Here is a 16,775-nt window from a genome sequence, read left to right as displayed (position 1 = left end):
ATTTATTAATTGTAACAGGGGACTGTAGTAATGAGGCATTGCCCAGTAAGAAGTAAAGAGAACTCTAAAGAATACAGGAATAGCAGATGTAAGGAGCAGACAATACTCCTGGGGCTGAGATAGAGGACCCAGGAGAAAGGACCCCTTGCCCCTCCCCCACCAGAAGGGTAGTGCCAGGGGAAGCTGGTGCTGAAGAAGCTGTGTGTACTGCAGTAGCCTGGTGCTGGATGCAAATGCTATTTTGAAAAAAATATATGTGGGAAATGTAGGAGCTCTTATCCACACCAATCAAGTTTGAAAGCAACATCACACACTGCCTTGTACAGATACCCAGCTGTTTTCTGTGTTGATGTCTGAGCTGCCCTGCTAGAAGATATCCTCTTTTAAAGCAAGGATTATTATTTCATCTTCCTCGTGTGGCCAAGCCTGACGTGAGTATACATTATATGCTCAATAATTTATTTTTGAATATATGAACTCTGAGGGAAGAATCTTACTCAACTTGCCTTTTTTCCATTAATTTTTTATTCTATGTTTTCCTACTGTAAAGGCAAGAAATATTTATTGGGGAAAATGCAAAGGTAGAATAAAGGGAGAAAAATATCCATCATAATTACTGTTGGTACTTTGGTGTATTTCTTAGGCACAAATAGTTGTTTTTCTTTTTTCTTTTTTTAAAAACATAGATGTACACACATCATATCCCATATGCAATGTTATATCCTGTATTTTAAACTTAACGTAAATAAAGCACTTCTCCAACTCATCAACTCTTTGTTGAAGAGTCAGTGGTGAATTATGCAAAATGCAAAATATCTCATTCTGAAGATGTTAGGTTGTTGATCTAACCATGTTAGATCAACCATGTTAACATCTAACCATGTTAGATGTTAGATTGTTGATCTTCCCTTGTGAAACTTTTGGTTCTTTTAACATTTTTCCTATTATAAATAATCCCATAGTGAACATTGTTGCGTATAAAATATTCTCCGGTAGGCCGATTTCCTAAAATGGCTGCCCCACATGTGAAATTACTAGGCTAGTGGGTACAAATACGTTTAAGGCCACTGAGGAAAACTGAAGATCATAGGACATCTGCTTCTAAACATGAAAACTGGTAGCTTTCCGTTTTCAACAAGACGCAAACCAGAAGCCTCTTTAATGCCACCTAGTACTACCAAAATAGGTACACGTGCTTAGCTAACGCGCCCAGTCCCCTCCACGCCCCTCCCCATGAGAAAAGGCTGCCCAGCCCTAAAAGACTGCATGACTGCATGACCCTGGGCTAGTCCCCTCGGGCCTTTGGCCCTCATTTATCCCCAGGCTACCCAGTGGAGAGGTGGCCTGACTAGGCGTGCCGAATTACAGGATTTCCCTACAGCCCTGGGCGCCGAACCCCAAGCTCCGGGCCTCCGCAGTGCGCGGTCACCTCGCGGGTAAACCCGGAGGCTTAAAGCATTAGAAGCTACAGTTTACAGAGCTCCAGGGAGGGCCCAAAGTACGACAAGCCCTTCTCCACGCCGAGATTGGTGCAGCCTTTTCTACATCTCCTGCGCAGCGCCTCCTCTTCCCTGCGGTTCACCTAGTCCACCCTCCAGACCTAATCCCGACTTCCGATTCTTCCCAGCGGAAGGGTCACCCAAGCCCCTTGGGTCCCCTTCTCTCTCTCCTTTTCTTTCCGCGCCGACCAAGTCAGTCCCAGTCTCCACAGTGGGGGGTCTCCGCCACCCTAAGCTTCTGACCACCTGGCAAGACCCGCCGTCAGACCCCCATCACCTCTTCTGCACGTCTTTCCACGTTATCTGTCCCGATCGTCCCTCTGTCTTTCCCGCCACGACTGTCTTTCTATCCGACTTCTATCCCGCCGGTCTGCGGGTCCTCTGGCCGTGGTCCTTCCGTTTCACCCAGTCTGAACCTCTCCTGACAGTTTCTCTATCCCCTTTAGGTCCCCCCTCACATGCCCCTCCGCGTATCTCTCCCTCTGCGTCCCCGCCCACGTCTGCACTCTGTCCCCCGAAAGTGATCCTCCGTACCCAGAGTCGGGCCCTCCGTCCAGCCGGGACCCTGCTAACCATCCATTCCCGGGCCCGGAGAGTCTGCGACCCGGTTCCCCTCCCTCACCCGGGGAACTCTTCCCTCTTCCACTTTCTCTACTTTGAACCCATCCCAGCAGAGTCCAGGAAGTAGCCAGGCGCCGGGGACTGGCGGCGATGGCGCCCAATGGGACGCGCAAGCGGCGGCGGAGGCCCCGCCCAGAGTGCGAACGCGGCCAATGGACGCGCGGAGGCGGGACTTCCGCTGTCCCGCGGAGGGCGGGGGAGCGAACTGTTGTGGTGCGGAGCGTTGGGCGGGCGGCGGCCGGGCGGCCCAGGGGCTGCCGCGGGACCCGGGGCGCAGCCGAGCGGCCGCAGGGGTGGGGCGGGCCGGACGCTCCGCGGGGCCCGGACGCTGCGGGTTCGAGGCCGGGCCCCGCGCGGGGAGGCCGCGCCACCCCGGGGGAACTGCCCGGCGGCGAGTTTGCCCGGCAGCCGAAATAAGGCGGGAGCCGGCGGGGGCCCTCGGAACCCCCTGGCAACCCGGGCCTGGAGTCCTCGGGGAGCGACTGCTTCCTGGGACGCCCTCCCGGACGTCCCCGCCGAAGGGTAACGGTTAAGGGCCCCCGGCAGAAGGCGCCTCCGGGTGACTCCCGGCGGGGCCCTGCGAGCCGCGGGATCCGACCCCGCGGCCGCGAGCGGGGAGGAAGGGGCTTGGCGGAGACGCGGGGCCGGAGACCGAAGGAGCGGGAGCGCGGCGGAGCGGAGCCGGGCCTCCCGGGCGCGGGGCAGGGAAGCGCCTCGGCTGGAGACGGACTCTGGGACCCTCGAGTGCGGGGGCCTCGGCAACCTGCCCCGCGGGGAGCGCGGCCGCGGAGTGGCCTACGGGGGACCCTCCCCCAGAGGGGCCGGCCCGGGGCGGGGAGATGAACGGCTTTAGCACCGAGGAGGACAGCCGGGAAGGGCCCCCCGCCGCCCCCGCCGCCGCCCCGGGCTACGGCCAGAGCTGCTGCCTCATCGAGGACGGCGAGCGCTGCGTCCGGCCCGCGGGCAACGCCTCCTTCAGCAAGAGGGTCCAGAAGAGCATCTCGCAGAAGAAACTCAAGCTGGACATCGACAAGAGCGTGAGTCAGTCCCTGCCCCCGGCTGGGCCCCCGCACCGGGCAGCTCTCGGCCCGCTGCCCCGGGCTGCGGGCGGGACTCGGGGGCCCTCCCCGCCCTGGGCCTCGCCGCCCTTTATCTGCAAACTGAGGAGTTGGGCTTGCAAAGGCCGCTCGGCGCCGGTGGGCTCTAACTAGGACTCTGCCCAAATCCGGGAGGTTAGCGGCGGGGGCTCCGAGGACCCTTCCTGCCTAGGAAGATTTGACACCAGTTTTTACCTCGTTTTATTGGTGTAGACATGGGAGCAGGAAGAGGTGGGTTCATTTGGTTGGCCCACGGAGGAGCAGGTATTAGGGAGGAGGTGATGAAGGGACCCAGCTCTCTCCAACTTCTCCCTCCTTCTCGGATACGTGTTGTTCCTTCAGAAAAAGAAAGGTGGCAGTTACGTCCCTGTCTGGGGCGGCCTGAGCTTCTGCAGAGGGTCACCGAGCTCGCTGCTCAGCAGGCAGCTGTGGGGACCTGGGATTTTCAAGGATGTGGCAGAAATAAGACCAAGAGGGAGGTGGCTCTGGCAGTCGAAGTGATGGAAAGGAAGAAAATCCATTTTTATAGGGTTAACTTCTTTACAAATTGCCCGGGAGGGTGGAGGTGGGTAATTTAAATTTGAATAGAAAACTTTTCCTGTGTGATTTCACCACTTCTTGTTAACTATTCTAAAGATGTGCCGATTGTCAACCTTTTAAGAACTGTTTATTTTGACATCTGTTGCTGCAAGCCTTAAGTGGCTGCCTGGTGATGAGGAATTGGAAATAAGTTAGAGGGGTATTTAATATTCAGGTAGACCAGCGAGGAGATTAGGTGGTTAACATCCATTCTCTTCTAGAACCAAAATTCCTCCACTTTGGGGGGAAATCAGAGATTGCTTGTTAAACTGAAAGGGCACCCACTTTTCCATTTCTGATTTTACAGCTGAAAATGAGGCCCAGAGATAGGAAGTGACTGGTGCCAAAGTCACACAGCACCCAAGAGGCTGGTTAATTTCTTGAATCCGTTGTCTGATTTACTTCCAAGCCCCATGCATAAGCCTTGATTAAGTGTTCAATAAGTAAAAAAAATTTTCCCTGCCCTTCCTTCTACGCTCTTCAGTCTCACCCCCACTTTTTTTAAGTTAACAATTATATTTGCAGCTCTTGAATGGAAAGATGCTACTTTTAAGTGGTTGAGGGTGAATTGATGGCTTTCTTAGTACAAATCTCTGTCAATGAATGAATGAATGAAAGGAATTGATCCAAGCAAACAACTGGCTAGACACTATCGTGGCCTGGATTAGGACATGTATGGAAATGAAATGCTTAATTCTAAGACAGTAATGAATTCATCCTCATGGAAACACTGCCCACCTTCTGTTTAGGCTGTTGGGAGCCTTCACTTGAGCAGCTTATAATAATATTTTACAGTACTAAAAAAAAAGAAATTCCCAGTTCTTTTAAACCCACCATCTGAATAATTGTGCTGTCGCAACTGGGGCTCCATTTTTCCCGGTGACCCCACTGGAAAACCTGTGTTGGGCTATGTTGACCGTTTGACACACGCTGTCCAGAAGAGAGGCAGCCTGAGCCTGGTACTAGAGTTCCCAAAATGTAATGCTTCTGAAGGAGTAGGATTTCAAGGCAGAATCACTCACAGTTTGTTTGAAGGTGGTGTTGTGGAGTCATTACTTCTGAAAGGGATTCTATTACATTCTCACAGGCTTGGGCAGGAATTCAGTTCTAAGTAACTGCTGTGTTACAAGAATTTTTAGCTGTTGCAGAAAGTGAAACATGAAAAAAAAAAACGCTAGAGCCTTTTCTACCACCCTCCTTTCTCCACCCCCAACTCCCTAAAGGCCACTGGGCTCTGAACTTTCTGAAAACCAATATGTACTTGAAAACGGTTAAGGAGGAATAATGACTGTTTATCATGTGAAAGGGTCTAGCAGAGAACCTTTTTAAATAATAGCACCTTAAATTCTACTCAGGCAGTTTAACTCCTTTCATGTAGACATTGGCAGTGTTCTGTGATTTATTAAGATATAACATGCTTTCAAACATCCCTCCAATTGACATATATCTGCTTTTTTCTGGAGAAAAGTAGAAGTGGAGAATAGAGTAAGGAAAACATTGCAGGAGGAAAGGAGGTGTGTCAGGGGTTAGAAGGTCTGGATGACCTTGGCCAGGTCATTTCTCCACTCTAGGTGGCTTCAGGTTATCCCAATAGAAAATGAGATGGAAGCCAGGGAGGTTACACTGGTGATTGCTGAGTTGTCTTCCATCTAGGATTCCTTTCTTCTAGTGTCCTGACCCGAAATCTCCCAGCCACAGCTTTAGGAATCACGTCTTCTGCCTGTTCTTTTTCCAAGTCTGTCACTCTATGAATTTGAGGAACAGCTTAGTCTCTCAGACCTTACATGTGAAACTAGCTAACATGAGGGCCAGCTTCCTGTGAGGGATGTAGGGTATGCTGTGAGTGTGCTTTCTTCCCTCATAAAAGCACATCCAGTAGTCTGTACATCAACTAGATGAGATTCTTTGAGACAGTGACACGTGCTGTGTCCGCAGGTCCTTCGACAGAGTTGAATCTGGCAAAGCTATTCCAATTTCTTGCCATATGTAAATGTGGCTTTTACTGGCCTAAGCTGCTTTTAGATGCAAGGGGATGGCTGTGTTGATGCAGCAGCATTTATTGATTACCTGCTGTCTGCAAGACACCCTCACAATGTAAACTTAAAACTACTCATGACTCACTAATCCAACCACATGAAAGTGCTAATTCATCTGAATAAAAAACAGTTTTCATTATTTTCTCCGTGAAAAGGCCTGAATTAATTACTCTGGTTTCCTATCAGCTTACTTTTATCTTTAAGCATTTGAGGAATAAACTCAAATTCAGAAGTCTCTGAAGAACATTTGCGCAACATCTGGTTCAGTGTCAACAACCCCAAGTCATTTACAGTCATCCTCCATTCAACCCTGCTAGTTATATTCTTAATAAGAACACGTTCTTCACATCTTAGCTGCTGTTGCCTCCTTCACTTACTATTATAATAAGCCTCCAGCCTGCATTAGAAAAGCAGCAGTTGTACCCATCTTCTTTTTTTTTTAAGTTTCTTATTTATTTATTTATATATTTGGGGCTGCGTTGGGTCTTCGTTGCTGCGTGCGGGCTTTCTCTGGTTGCGGTGAGCAGGGACTACTCTGTTGCTGTGTGTAGGCTTCTCATTGCGGTGGCTTCTCTTGTTGCGGAGCACAGGCTCTAGGTGCGCGGGCTTCAGTTGTTGCAGCACGTAGGCTCAGTAGTTGCGGCACGGGGGCCCTAGAGCGTGTGGGCTCAGTAGTTGCGGCACATAGGCTCAGTAGTTGTGGGTCGTGGGCTCTAGAGCGCAGGCTCAGTAGTTGTAGCGCACGGGCTTAGTTGCTCCGTGGCATGTGGGATCTTCCCAGACCAGGGATCAAACCCATGTCTCCTGCATTGGCAGGCGGATTCTTAACCACTACACCGCCAGGGAAGTCCCCCAGCTTCTTTTATGTGGTTCCACCTTGTGAGAATTTCTGCATCTCTTTCCACTTCTCTCTGTGGATTGGATGTGTGGTGATGCAAGAATTATAAATAGATACACAGAAATAGTTTTTCAGAGGGTTGTCATCGTACAATAGTAACTGGTGTCAATGTAAAAATAGGATGTCCCGTCTACCATTACCACAGTGCCTTCTTTCCTGCTTTCCTGCTCCCGGGGGCAGTGCATTCCAGTGAAGTATAAGTTCCTAACTCCTACAGGTCTGAAAATGTCACGTCTCTCCCTGTTTCAAAAACCTTGGGGGACCCTGTCTTGTTTGAAGGAAAGTCTAAGCTGTTCTCATGCCCCCGACCCCCGAATTTCTCCTGATGCTCCTACACAGGCAGTCACCGCCATCTAAGAGACATGGTCTCCTCAGGGCCTCCTCACTCACGCCTTCCATTGGCCTCATTTGAAACTTAAGTCGTGGCTTTTCCCATCTGGAATGCTTCCTGACTACCTGCAAATCCTCCCTTCTGGTCAGGGACCTCCACTCTAGCTAGCTCAGCCGCAGGGCCTTGCCCTTTGCTGTATCCATACCATTTGTTGTATTTATCATTCAGGGGGGACTTGGTTTATAACGCACTGCCCAGTGTGATATTAGCGTTCTCTTTGAGGGGTTCTCATTGTGCAATTCAGTAGGAAACTTGTGGAAATGATGGCTTGCATCTTGTTCTTCCTTCGGTCTCTCCAATGCCTCGCAAGGGAGAAAAGCCTCATAATTTGACAGATGATACCTGTTGCTGTTTCCATGGAATTGGCAACTCTGACTTTAATTTGCTTCCCAACAGGTAAGGCACCTGTATATTTGCGATTTCCACAAAAATTTCATCCAGAGTGTACGAAATAAAAGGAAGAGGAAGACAAGTGACGATGGTGGAGATTCTCCTGAGCATGACACTGACATTCCTGAGGTAAAGGTCCAAAACTTTACCTTAAGAAAAGCTGGGAGAATGTATTCTAACCTGATCCTTACCTCTGGCCTGGCCTAAGAAGTAATTTTAGTCTCCTCTTTGTTGCTGTGGTGTATTTGAAAAGTGAATCATAGAGTCATAGTAATATGGAATCTGAGAGCTGAAAGCTTAGAAATCAACTGGTCTGCCTGCCCCACAATTTTACAGACAGGCACAGACACTCAGAGTCACACAAACAGTTTGGGAGCCCCAGTCCAGTGCCTTTTCCAGTAGGCTGTGCTGACTTTCTTCAAAAAACCCCTGAGAAATACTTAAATACAACCACAATGTCAAGATTTTTAAAACTTTGTTTTTGCCCTTAAAGTTAGAGACTGAGTGTATATGGATTGAGGGAAGTCATTTCCCCCCTGTTTTCTGGTCTGCAAAATGAAGGTGTAAGCTGTCAGGTCACACCAGCTCTGATTTTCTTTCACTCTCTGATTCCTGGTCCAGGCTTGTTCCCAAAGATCTATTCCAAGATCAGTTACACTGGCCCAGGGTTTCTCAACCCTGGCACTGTTGACATTTGGGGCAGATAATTCTTTGTGGTGGGGCTGTCCTGTGCATCGTAGCATGTTCAGCAGCATCCCTGGCTTCTACCCACTAGGTGCCAGGCACACCTAGTGTCTCTAGACATTGCAGGTGTCCTCTGGGGGGCAGGACATCCCCTGCTGAGAACCGTTGTGCTAGGTGATGAGCCCTAGGCTTCTCAAACCAGAAGCCTGCCTTTCCTTCAAGGTGCCAATGTCTATTAAGCAAGGCTACAGGGAGGAATATCGAATTTTCTTTCTATCTAAATTGTTTTCACTTAAGACTCAGCAAAAGAAGAACCGTTTATAATGTACACTGAATATTTGATGAATGAATATTTCATAAGGCAACTGCCTGTTAGCGCTCAGAGTGAAAATGACTGTGTAGGAATAGAAAGAGTAGGTGGGCCTTTGTCTGCAGATGTGGAGGAAACCTTTGAAAATACGGCCCTTTCCCTCTGCCCCTGCCTGTGTCCCCTTTTCCAGCATTGGTTTACAGTATCTTTCTAATGCTTTTTAGCATTCTTATTATTATTTTATGAAGAAATGGATGTGTTCACTTTCTAAATGCTTTTCACAAAAAAAAAAAAAAAAAAAAAAAGGTTTGAGGAATGTTTGAAAAGAATGAAGGACTTTGGCCCCTCATATTGATCATTCATTTTGTTTTTAAGTGCTCTCCACCTGCCTGAAGCAAGAACATCTCTTTTAGAGGCAGGTAAAGGCAGCCCAACTTTCTGGGCCTTCAATATTTCATGACTGTGCAGCTTTCCTCTCTTCCTTTGTTAGAAAAAAAAAAAGGGAGGGTCCTTTCCCCTCTGTTACCCAGTCATCTGCAGAGACCCTGATCCTAACCTGCTGATTTGTACATTTGCTACAGTAGCTTTGAGCTTTCTCTGGAAGGCTATTAAGGATCCTAATACCCGAAGGCTGAGCCTAGGGGAGAACTATTTGAGAATACCAGTACTTTCCACTGTCCTCCGTCACACCCCTCTAGCTACTCTGTGCCATGCTCTGGCCTGTCTTCCTCCAGGATGTCTGTCTGCTTTTACCTTTGCTCTCCATGCCTGCTACCCCCTCTAGCATCAGCACCCCTGCAGAGCTCAGCTTCACCATCTCATTTCTGGACCATTGCTGCAGCATCTGCCTCTGCTGTCCCTCCACCCCCCCAGTCAGTCTTCCCACAGACCACCACAGATCCATCTTCCTAGAACAGCACCCTCCACCTAGGTTCTCTCCTGCTTGTCAAGACACGCTACCACCCAGTCTCACCTTTTAAACCCATCATGAGAGCCTCTCACCCCTAGCCCGTATGTCCTCTCATGGCTTTCCGAGCCCATGGCCTTCTCTCTCATTCCCTACTCTACTTCTTTTCCTCACTGTCTCTCTAAACCCTGCCTCTCCTTAGCGGAAGCTTTACAACCTCCATCAGCCTTCTGGGACCACCCCTCCCCTGCCAGAGCTCTGCTTCCACTGTTGTTCCTGTCCTTCCAGCCAGTTATTAGTCCTTGGTGGACCATTTCTAAGACTTCTTTGTAGTCTCTCCATCCCCACCCCTATCTAGTGTAGTGCTAGGCACACAGTGGGCTCTCAGTGAGTCGTGGCTGGTCAGGTGATGGATAATGTGTTTCTCCTCTTCTCTCTAGGTTGATCTGTTCCAGCTGCAGGTGAACACTCTCCGACGTTATAAACGGCACTACAAATTGCAGACCAGACCAGGCTTCAATAAGGCCCAGTTAGCAGAAGTAGGTAGACAAAATTGCGCTCTAAAGAGGGAGAGCCAGCGTTGTGCTTCTGATGGTGACCTCGATTCTCCGTGTGTGTCTATACATAATCCCTTCCATACCTCTGGAAGCAACTTCCTCTTCCCTCTTTTGCACAATTTAGAATCCCCCAGCTTTAGATCTAGAAAGGCCTGATTTCCATAAAAGAAACCAGGGCACAGAGAAAGGACTTGCTTAAAACCATACAGCAAGTTGGTAGATTGGAATCTCAAGACTCCTGATTCTAAGTTCTGAGCGTTCTTTTGTTTGTTCATTTGTTTGAATCTTGTTTTGCAAGATTTTTTCTAGATACGTTCCATTCTGCACATGAGGTGTGTCTGATTAATCATCCCAAAACCTTTACTCATGTTCTGTAGGAGCTGTTTTTCTTTCTTTGGTTTTTTTCCTTGATTTCTTCTACTCTGATGTTGGTAATGGAAGTATTTATTATAATGAATCAGCCTAAGAACGTTTTCTCCTGCCCAGAGTCCCTAACACAGTTCCGGGCATGGGATGGGGATGCAGATGCTCCACTGGCCATTATTTTAATATACTGACAGCCTGCCTTGATACTTCTGTCCTGTTGGCATTTGTGTGGGTACCCTCTCATCCTTCTTTTCTAAATATGTTTTTCTGTCTATTGTAGAAAACTTGGGAAATGATGAAAAATGCAATCCTACTATTCAGAGACAACCGCTCTGTAGTTTTCGTTCTCTGACTCCCTTTTTATCTGAACCAGCGCCCTCAGTCCATCCAGAGATTTCCTTATGGTGTCACATCCCTGTTGGTTTTTGGTCTTCCCTTTAGAGCTTTCTTGCTGATCCATCATTTTCCGTTAAATCTCTCCTTCACCAGCGTCCAGATAAACCATAGAAGCATGCAAGCCTTTCCTACTTCAAGATAACATTACCCTTGCCAGTGTCCACCCCTGGTGGGAGGGGTGGGATGAGATGGGGCAAGAGGAGACCTGCATTCTCAGGACTTGGAAATAAAGTATCAGGAATACATAGTAAATGATGAATTTTTCTTCAACTCTCATGTCTTTCAAGAGGCAGTTATGTACTATCTAGATGGTTTTTTGGGTGAGACACTTACATCTGTTCAATTGGCTATTTATTCGACACAATTTTAAAAGGACAATTTTCTGCCCAGTTTCTGGGCCTGAGAGGTTATGGTAGCAGCTGGTCAACCCTTGCAGTCCCAATCTCTTGCTCCATGAGGATGACCTTGAGACTATGCCATGATGGACAGTTGGCTGCCACTGAAACAGAACCGCACCTTAGGAGTATTGTGGAATAAAGTGTTGCTTTTGGAAGCCTGGAAACCGAATCACCTAAACCTAGGAAAAAAGGGCATTCTGCATTCTGTAGCACTGCAGGAAGTTCTGCAGTAGTCATAACCCCTTCCATAGCTCTGGGAGCAACTTGCTGTTCCCTCTTTTGCATAGCTTAGAATTTGTGGCCCTGATGGTTCACGTGGTTTAATGGACTCTGGTTTTCCTCCCCGTGTAGACTGTCAGCCGACACTTCAGGAACATACCCGTGAATGAAAAGGAGACGCTCGCTTACTTCATCTACATGGTGAAGAGTAACAAGAGTAGACTGGACCAGAAATCAGAGGGCGGCAAGCAGCTTGAGTGATGATGAAGTACATCTTCAAGAAATGAAGTATAATGCTTAATGCACAGGTGATATCTGCTACATTTAAGCCCGTAAAGACTGTTAAATTTTATTGTAAATAAAAAAGTTTGAATGATGAATACTGTAAATCTTTTCGGTCAGGAGGATTATATTCTCATGATTCAGCATGTTTATACACAGACTTTCTTTTAAGGCAACTACTGGACTAAAAAAAAAAACAAGATCGGAAAAAGAATGAAAGAAAAACAATGTATTGCCACATTCAGCAAAGCATTAAGTCAGTTCCACTGGAAATGTGGGATGACAAATATTTTGATAGTCACCTTGTAATTCCACGCTGCCACATGTGAGGTGTAGCCCTGGACCAGCAGCGAGGTACGGCTCGGCGGGGAGGTACATGAGCAGACCTGTCTGCTGGGGACATAGGTGCCCCTCTTTGTTGCACGCTTTGTCGCTTATCAGCAAATCCGTTTGACACTGGTCCCTCGCCAGCCCTGTGCTTTGCACACAGTAGGCACTCAGTCGGGATTTGCTGGTTAATCCAGCTATCACTAACAGTGCCAGCCTTGTGCTTCCCACCTCTAGGTATTGAGACCTGTGCCGTTTCTGTTGCTCGCCACTTAATTTCCAGAGTGTGAGGAAATCCTGATGCACCAACAGGATATTTCAGGTTAGACGAGAACTTCAGGGCAGTCTCATGTGCCAAGCTGTATCTGTGGAGGTTCCAGAAACACTGAGGCAGAGCCCCTCCCGGGAGCCACGGCTCTTTGTTCACCCCTCCATGCCTCATGCTTCAGGGTCGTTATGTATTGTGACTTCAGCCATTCTCCTGTGCCAGAAATGCTTTGACAAATGAAGATATTTAGTGGTTTGGGGCTCATGTTCTCAGAAGTACTAATCCTTAATTCACAACCACAAGAAAGCTGCCAAGGACCATGCGGTTCCTGCTCCGAAGTCCAGCTCTGGGATAGAAAGTCTGACCAGCTTTGACCTCCTTGGGGGTCAGCAACAAATCATGGGTTTGAACAACACAGGTCAGTGCCATCCGATGTTCATTTTTGTGAGCAATTTGCCTCTCTTTTAGGGGGGACGATTGCTAAAGTTTTTTACGTATTAACAATTACCTGATTTTTTTTATGTTCAAAAACTCAGATTCCTCTATCTTATTATATCAGAGCCAAAGTATCCTTTGAAAACAAAGCTTTATATCCAAAAGTATGCTTTTGCAAAATTTTCTAGTCAGTGTGTTGGGGGGTGGAGGGTGTGGACAGGGAGTGGGAAGAAAAGAGAAGAAAGGACTTGAATTCTAATTTCTGACTATCTTGACATATATTGTGGTCAAAGGTATCACTTTCTTACTCAGTTTTCATTCTGAGTTCTTTCTTAAGCCTTAAAAAATAAAAGCAGCAGTGGACAGCCTGGCCTGGCGGAGCATTTTAGTGACTCACAGACGGCTTAATCTGAGCATCCACGCAGAGAAGTCAGAACAACCCCATCCCCCGGCCCCAAGCACGGTGGTGGAGTGGCCAAAGGTCTCAGTTCCGTGGAGCATGCATTCCGTGGACGGGGACAGGGCCACCACTCTCACTAAATAAAACAATGTATGTTCGCTGCAGCCAAGGTTTCACCAGTGTCCACGATGCATGTCTAGGAGATTGCAGCCTTTTAAAATATGTATAAATGAATGTACATAGAGCATACTCTAGACTATGAGGGGATCTTATTTTCATACACCTGGGCACGTCAGGGTGCTCTCTGCGTGTTTTTAGTTGTGCAGATTCAACAGATATTTAGAGAGTGTCTCGCTACTCACAGCTGAAGGCTGTTGATGTGTGAGCATCAAGAAGGCTAAAGTATGTGGCTTATGTAGGTTTTTTCCTGAGAAGCTGAGTTAGAAAGGCTTTGAAGTTGTCAAACACCAAACCCCCTTTGTTAAGGGGAGTGTTTTCTCATCAGGCTGGAGTTTAGGGACAGGTGGGGTTAAGGCGTTGGTAACCTGCTCTCTGGAAATGTCCACATCTTTTTGAGAAAAAAAGTGTATCTTTCTGATGTTTGAACCAGAATTGTGGATGTGTAGGTCTTGTCGCTGTTTCTTCAATAGCAGATCTGTGTTCCTAGTTGACAGACAGCAGTACGCTTCTATACAAGAAGCTGTGGTGTTAGGCTCCGTCTGTTCAAGTATGTCTGTAAGAGTGCTTTCATTCCCACGTGAAGCCTGGGGAAACTTTCCCCTCAGCCAGATGCTGTGTGCACTCGAGTCCCAAGCCATCTTTCCTCTAAGGAGAGGTCCTTTGGAAAGTGGAGGTTATGGGTGTCTTTTCAGCCATTGAAAGCATGTCAGGTGAGAGAGAAGACAGAGCTCTCTGAACTTAAATTTTCCTTGTGTGCAGAAATCTATTCTTTAATCAGACCACTAAGCCACTTGCCTTAGCCTCTTCTGCAATCTCCCATGGCTTGATCTGGGGCAGAAGACTTCTGCCTGTCAGAGGTGGCCGACCCTCCAAAGCAACCAGATCTGGCTTCTGGGAGCAGTGGGGCTTGGGGAAAGCAGCCCTCATCGTGGCTGCCTGCTTTTTGTACCACCTGTCAAGGACTTGTGTGTCTCTCCACCTGTAGTGTTGCAACATTGCCTTCTCTCCTCGTGGTGCTCCTGGGCAAAACTGGAATGTGCAATCCAGAACTGGCACTGTCTTAAAGAGCACAGCTCCTGCCTCAGTTTCCAGCCTGCTGTGATTCTTTCATATGCCCTGAAGGGTGTCACATGGCATTGTCAACATCTTGCCATTTGTGTTGCTTCATTTTAAGGTTTTTAAAAAACAAACGGACGAACTTCTTATTTCAACGCACAAACCCTTAGGTTGGCAACATCATGTGAAAAAAATCATAGCTGAATCCCTTGAAAGATTGCAGCCAAAGGATTCAAGACCGCTGGTGTAAAAGGAAGAGGAATTTCATTTATGTGATACAGCCGCCAAGTTGTTAGACGTTTCTGTCATAGCTAAATAGTCACAGCTAGTCTTCCAGAGAGCAGATATTAATAATTGTTTGCAGCTGGAATGTTGCGTCTAACCTTGGCATTTCAGCTGTCTATTTTGTGGGAACTTTTTTGTTAATATCCTGGAGGGCACCTGCCTGGTAGAAAGGAGAAAGTAGGAGAGGGAAGTTACTCAAGGGCCCGACCATGGATCCCAGAGTTGTTGCTGCACAGAAATCATCTGAAGGCTCTCAGTCTTTACCATGACAAGATCCAGCAGTTGGGAAAGGACCTTTAAGTCATCCAGTCCAGTCTCCCCATAGGTGCTGGCATTCTGCCTACAACCGTCCCACCAAGGTTTGAGCAGTCTGGGCTTAAACACCTCTGAGGACAGAGAACTCACTACCTCCTGCGGAAGGCTGTTCTATCTTTGTAAACCTCTGGCTTTTCTATGTTCTCTGGAATTTCCATCTTAGTCTCTGCCTAATGGGGGCCAAGTTAGTTGGCCAAGGACCTAATTGCTGCACTGTCCCAGGGCATAGTGTTTGTCTCTGGGGAAGGAGCAGCTAGCATATAGACACTTTGGTGTCCTGGCTGTCCCTCGCCCCGAGTATTAGTTCCTTATTGGAGATGTTGAGGAAACCCCAACGTCATCCTGCTGGGATGAAGTATAACATCATTATACTCCCTTGATCTTGCTAAAGCTGATGGAGGAGGTCAGGGTAGGAGGGAGTGCTATCAGGCTGCTAAAAAAAAATACCTTAAGACAGAGGAGGCCTTAGTTTTGTGCTTGCCTCACAAAAACTGATGCTCATATCACTTAGGAAAAGTTTTAGCTAGAAGATTTTAAAATATGATCACTGCTCTGTCTGAAGTTGACAGGTTATAGGGCTTCCGAGGGCTTGTACCTTAAGATTCCTGCAAGTACGTCACACATTGTTTTTATGGAGAAAACAAAGCTTAGAAACTTGGGAGAACCACATGTCTCAGTGTCAGAGAAGTGCCATATTTTCAAGCTGGAAAGTCCTTTGAGGTTGCCATTGCCCAGTCATTGATTTTTAGAGATGGGGAAACTGAGATTTGAAAAGACTTGCCCGAGTGCTGTGGCATCATCTGGACCAGCCTTCTGTCCTCCTGACACTTCTGGCGCTCGTTCACTTTCCAACTTGCAGCATAGCTGTAACCCAGTCTGCAGGGAGCTGCCCTCAGAACCTTGAGACCTTGCCACTGAGCAGAGGTTCCCAAGGCCAGCCTGGCTGTCAGGGAACCAACCTGTAGAGCTCAAGGTTGTGAGACAGGACTGGGAAGGCAGTCAGTTGAGTTTTGCAAAATGAATGGGAGGAGAGAACAGAAGGGGCCTATAATTTAAGACCAAGGTTCCAAAGTCCTAGTGGGAAATATGGTGGTGTCCTAGACTCTAAATTCTCACTAAATACACTTGCCTTTCAGGTGGGTCACTCAGGTGACCCTGACTTGAACAGACACAGCTCTATGGCCCTGCCGTTTGCAGCCCCCATCCCTGTTAGCGAGAGAGGCAGTTGAACTGAAGGACAGGTGAGCTCAAGATCATGCCCTGGGAAGCATGGTGCTTTAGGGATGCCTTTGTATTCCTTTCACTTTCTTACAGACTGTTTTCAAGTTTATGGTTAGGAAGGGTAAAGTTGATCCCATTTTTTGAGGTGGAATCCAGCCAGAGGCAAGGTGGGACCTTTTCTTAGAGTAGGAATGTCTACAATCAGTCATTTCATCTAGCTTGCATCTTCAAACGCAAACCCTTCAGTGGCTTTCACTTAATGAACACATCTTTGCCAATGACAGAGGCTTGTACAGGATCCCTGTTTTCACATGTCTATTATCTGTTATTCCCGTCAAGAGTGTTTTGGGTGTGCGGGTTGGTTTGGGGGTTTTTTTCCATTTTGTAACTGCCTTATCGAAGCAAGTGCCCTTCCATTCCAGGCTTCCTCATATTGTACATGTTTCCTGCCAAACTGGGGAGATCATTTGTATTTTAATTTTGTAATCTATGGCTCTGTACTGTTGAAAGGCTCTCAATTCTGTGGGGTCTCCTTAGTATGTATGTGACTTTTCATGTTGCAGTATCACACAGATGGGATGGCCCGACTTTCGCTCTTAATAAACGATCTGAATGAGAAACAAGAGACACACTCTGTTGTACCCTTTGAATGTCCACA

At 47.6% G+C, this 16,775-nt stretch overlaps 1 protein-coding gene across 2 annotated transcripts; it reads left to right on the top strand.

Moving 5' to 3' along the window:
- Window positions 1-2,424: 2,424 nt before the first annotated feature.
- Window positions 2,425-11,728, top strand: SAP30L (SAP30 like). Of its 2 annotated transcripts, XM_059062978.2 has the most exons (4): window positions 2,430-3,157; window positions 7,518-7,640; window positions 9,853-9,951; window positions 11,481-11,728. In XM_059062978.2, exons 1-4 carry the CDS (start codon window positions 2,960-2,962, stop codon window positions 11,607-11,609), a joined length of 549 nt encoding a protein of 182 aa, XP_058918961.1. In that variant the 5' UTR covers window positions 2,430-2,959; the 3' UTR covers window positions 11,610-11,728. The 2 variants fall into 2 exon arrangements, with proteins under 2 accessions (XP_066888124.1, XP_058918961.1); XM_067032023.1 differs by lacking the exon at window positions 9,853-9,951 and having other exon boundaries at window positions 2,425-3,157.
- Window positions 11,729-16,775: the final 5,047 nt, after the last annotated feature.

The sequence above is a fragment of the Kogia breviceps genome, chromosome 4 (genome assembly GCF_026419965.1).
Source record: "Kogia breviceps isolate mKogBre1 chromosome 4, mKogBre1 haplotype 1, whole genome shotgun sequence".
Classification (NCBI taxonomy): Eukaryota; Metazoa; Chordata; class Mammalia; order Artiodactyla; family Physeteridae; genus Kogia; species Kogia breviceps.
This window is presented reverse-complemented; position numbering and strand designations above follow the sequence as displayed.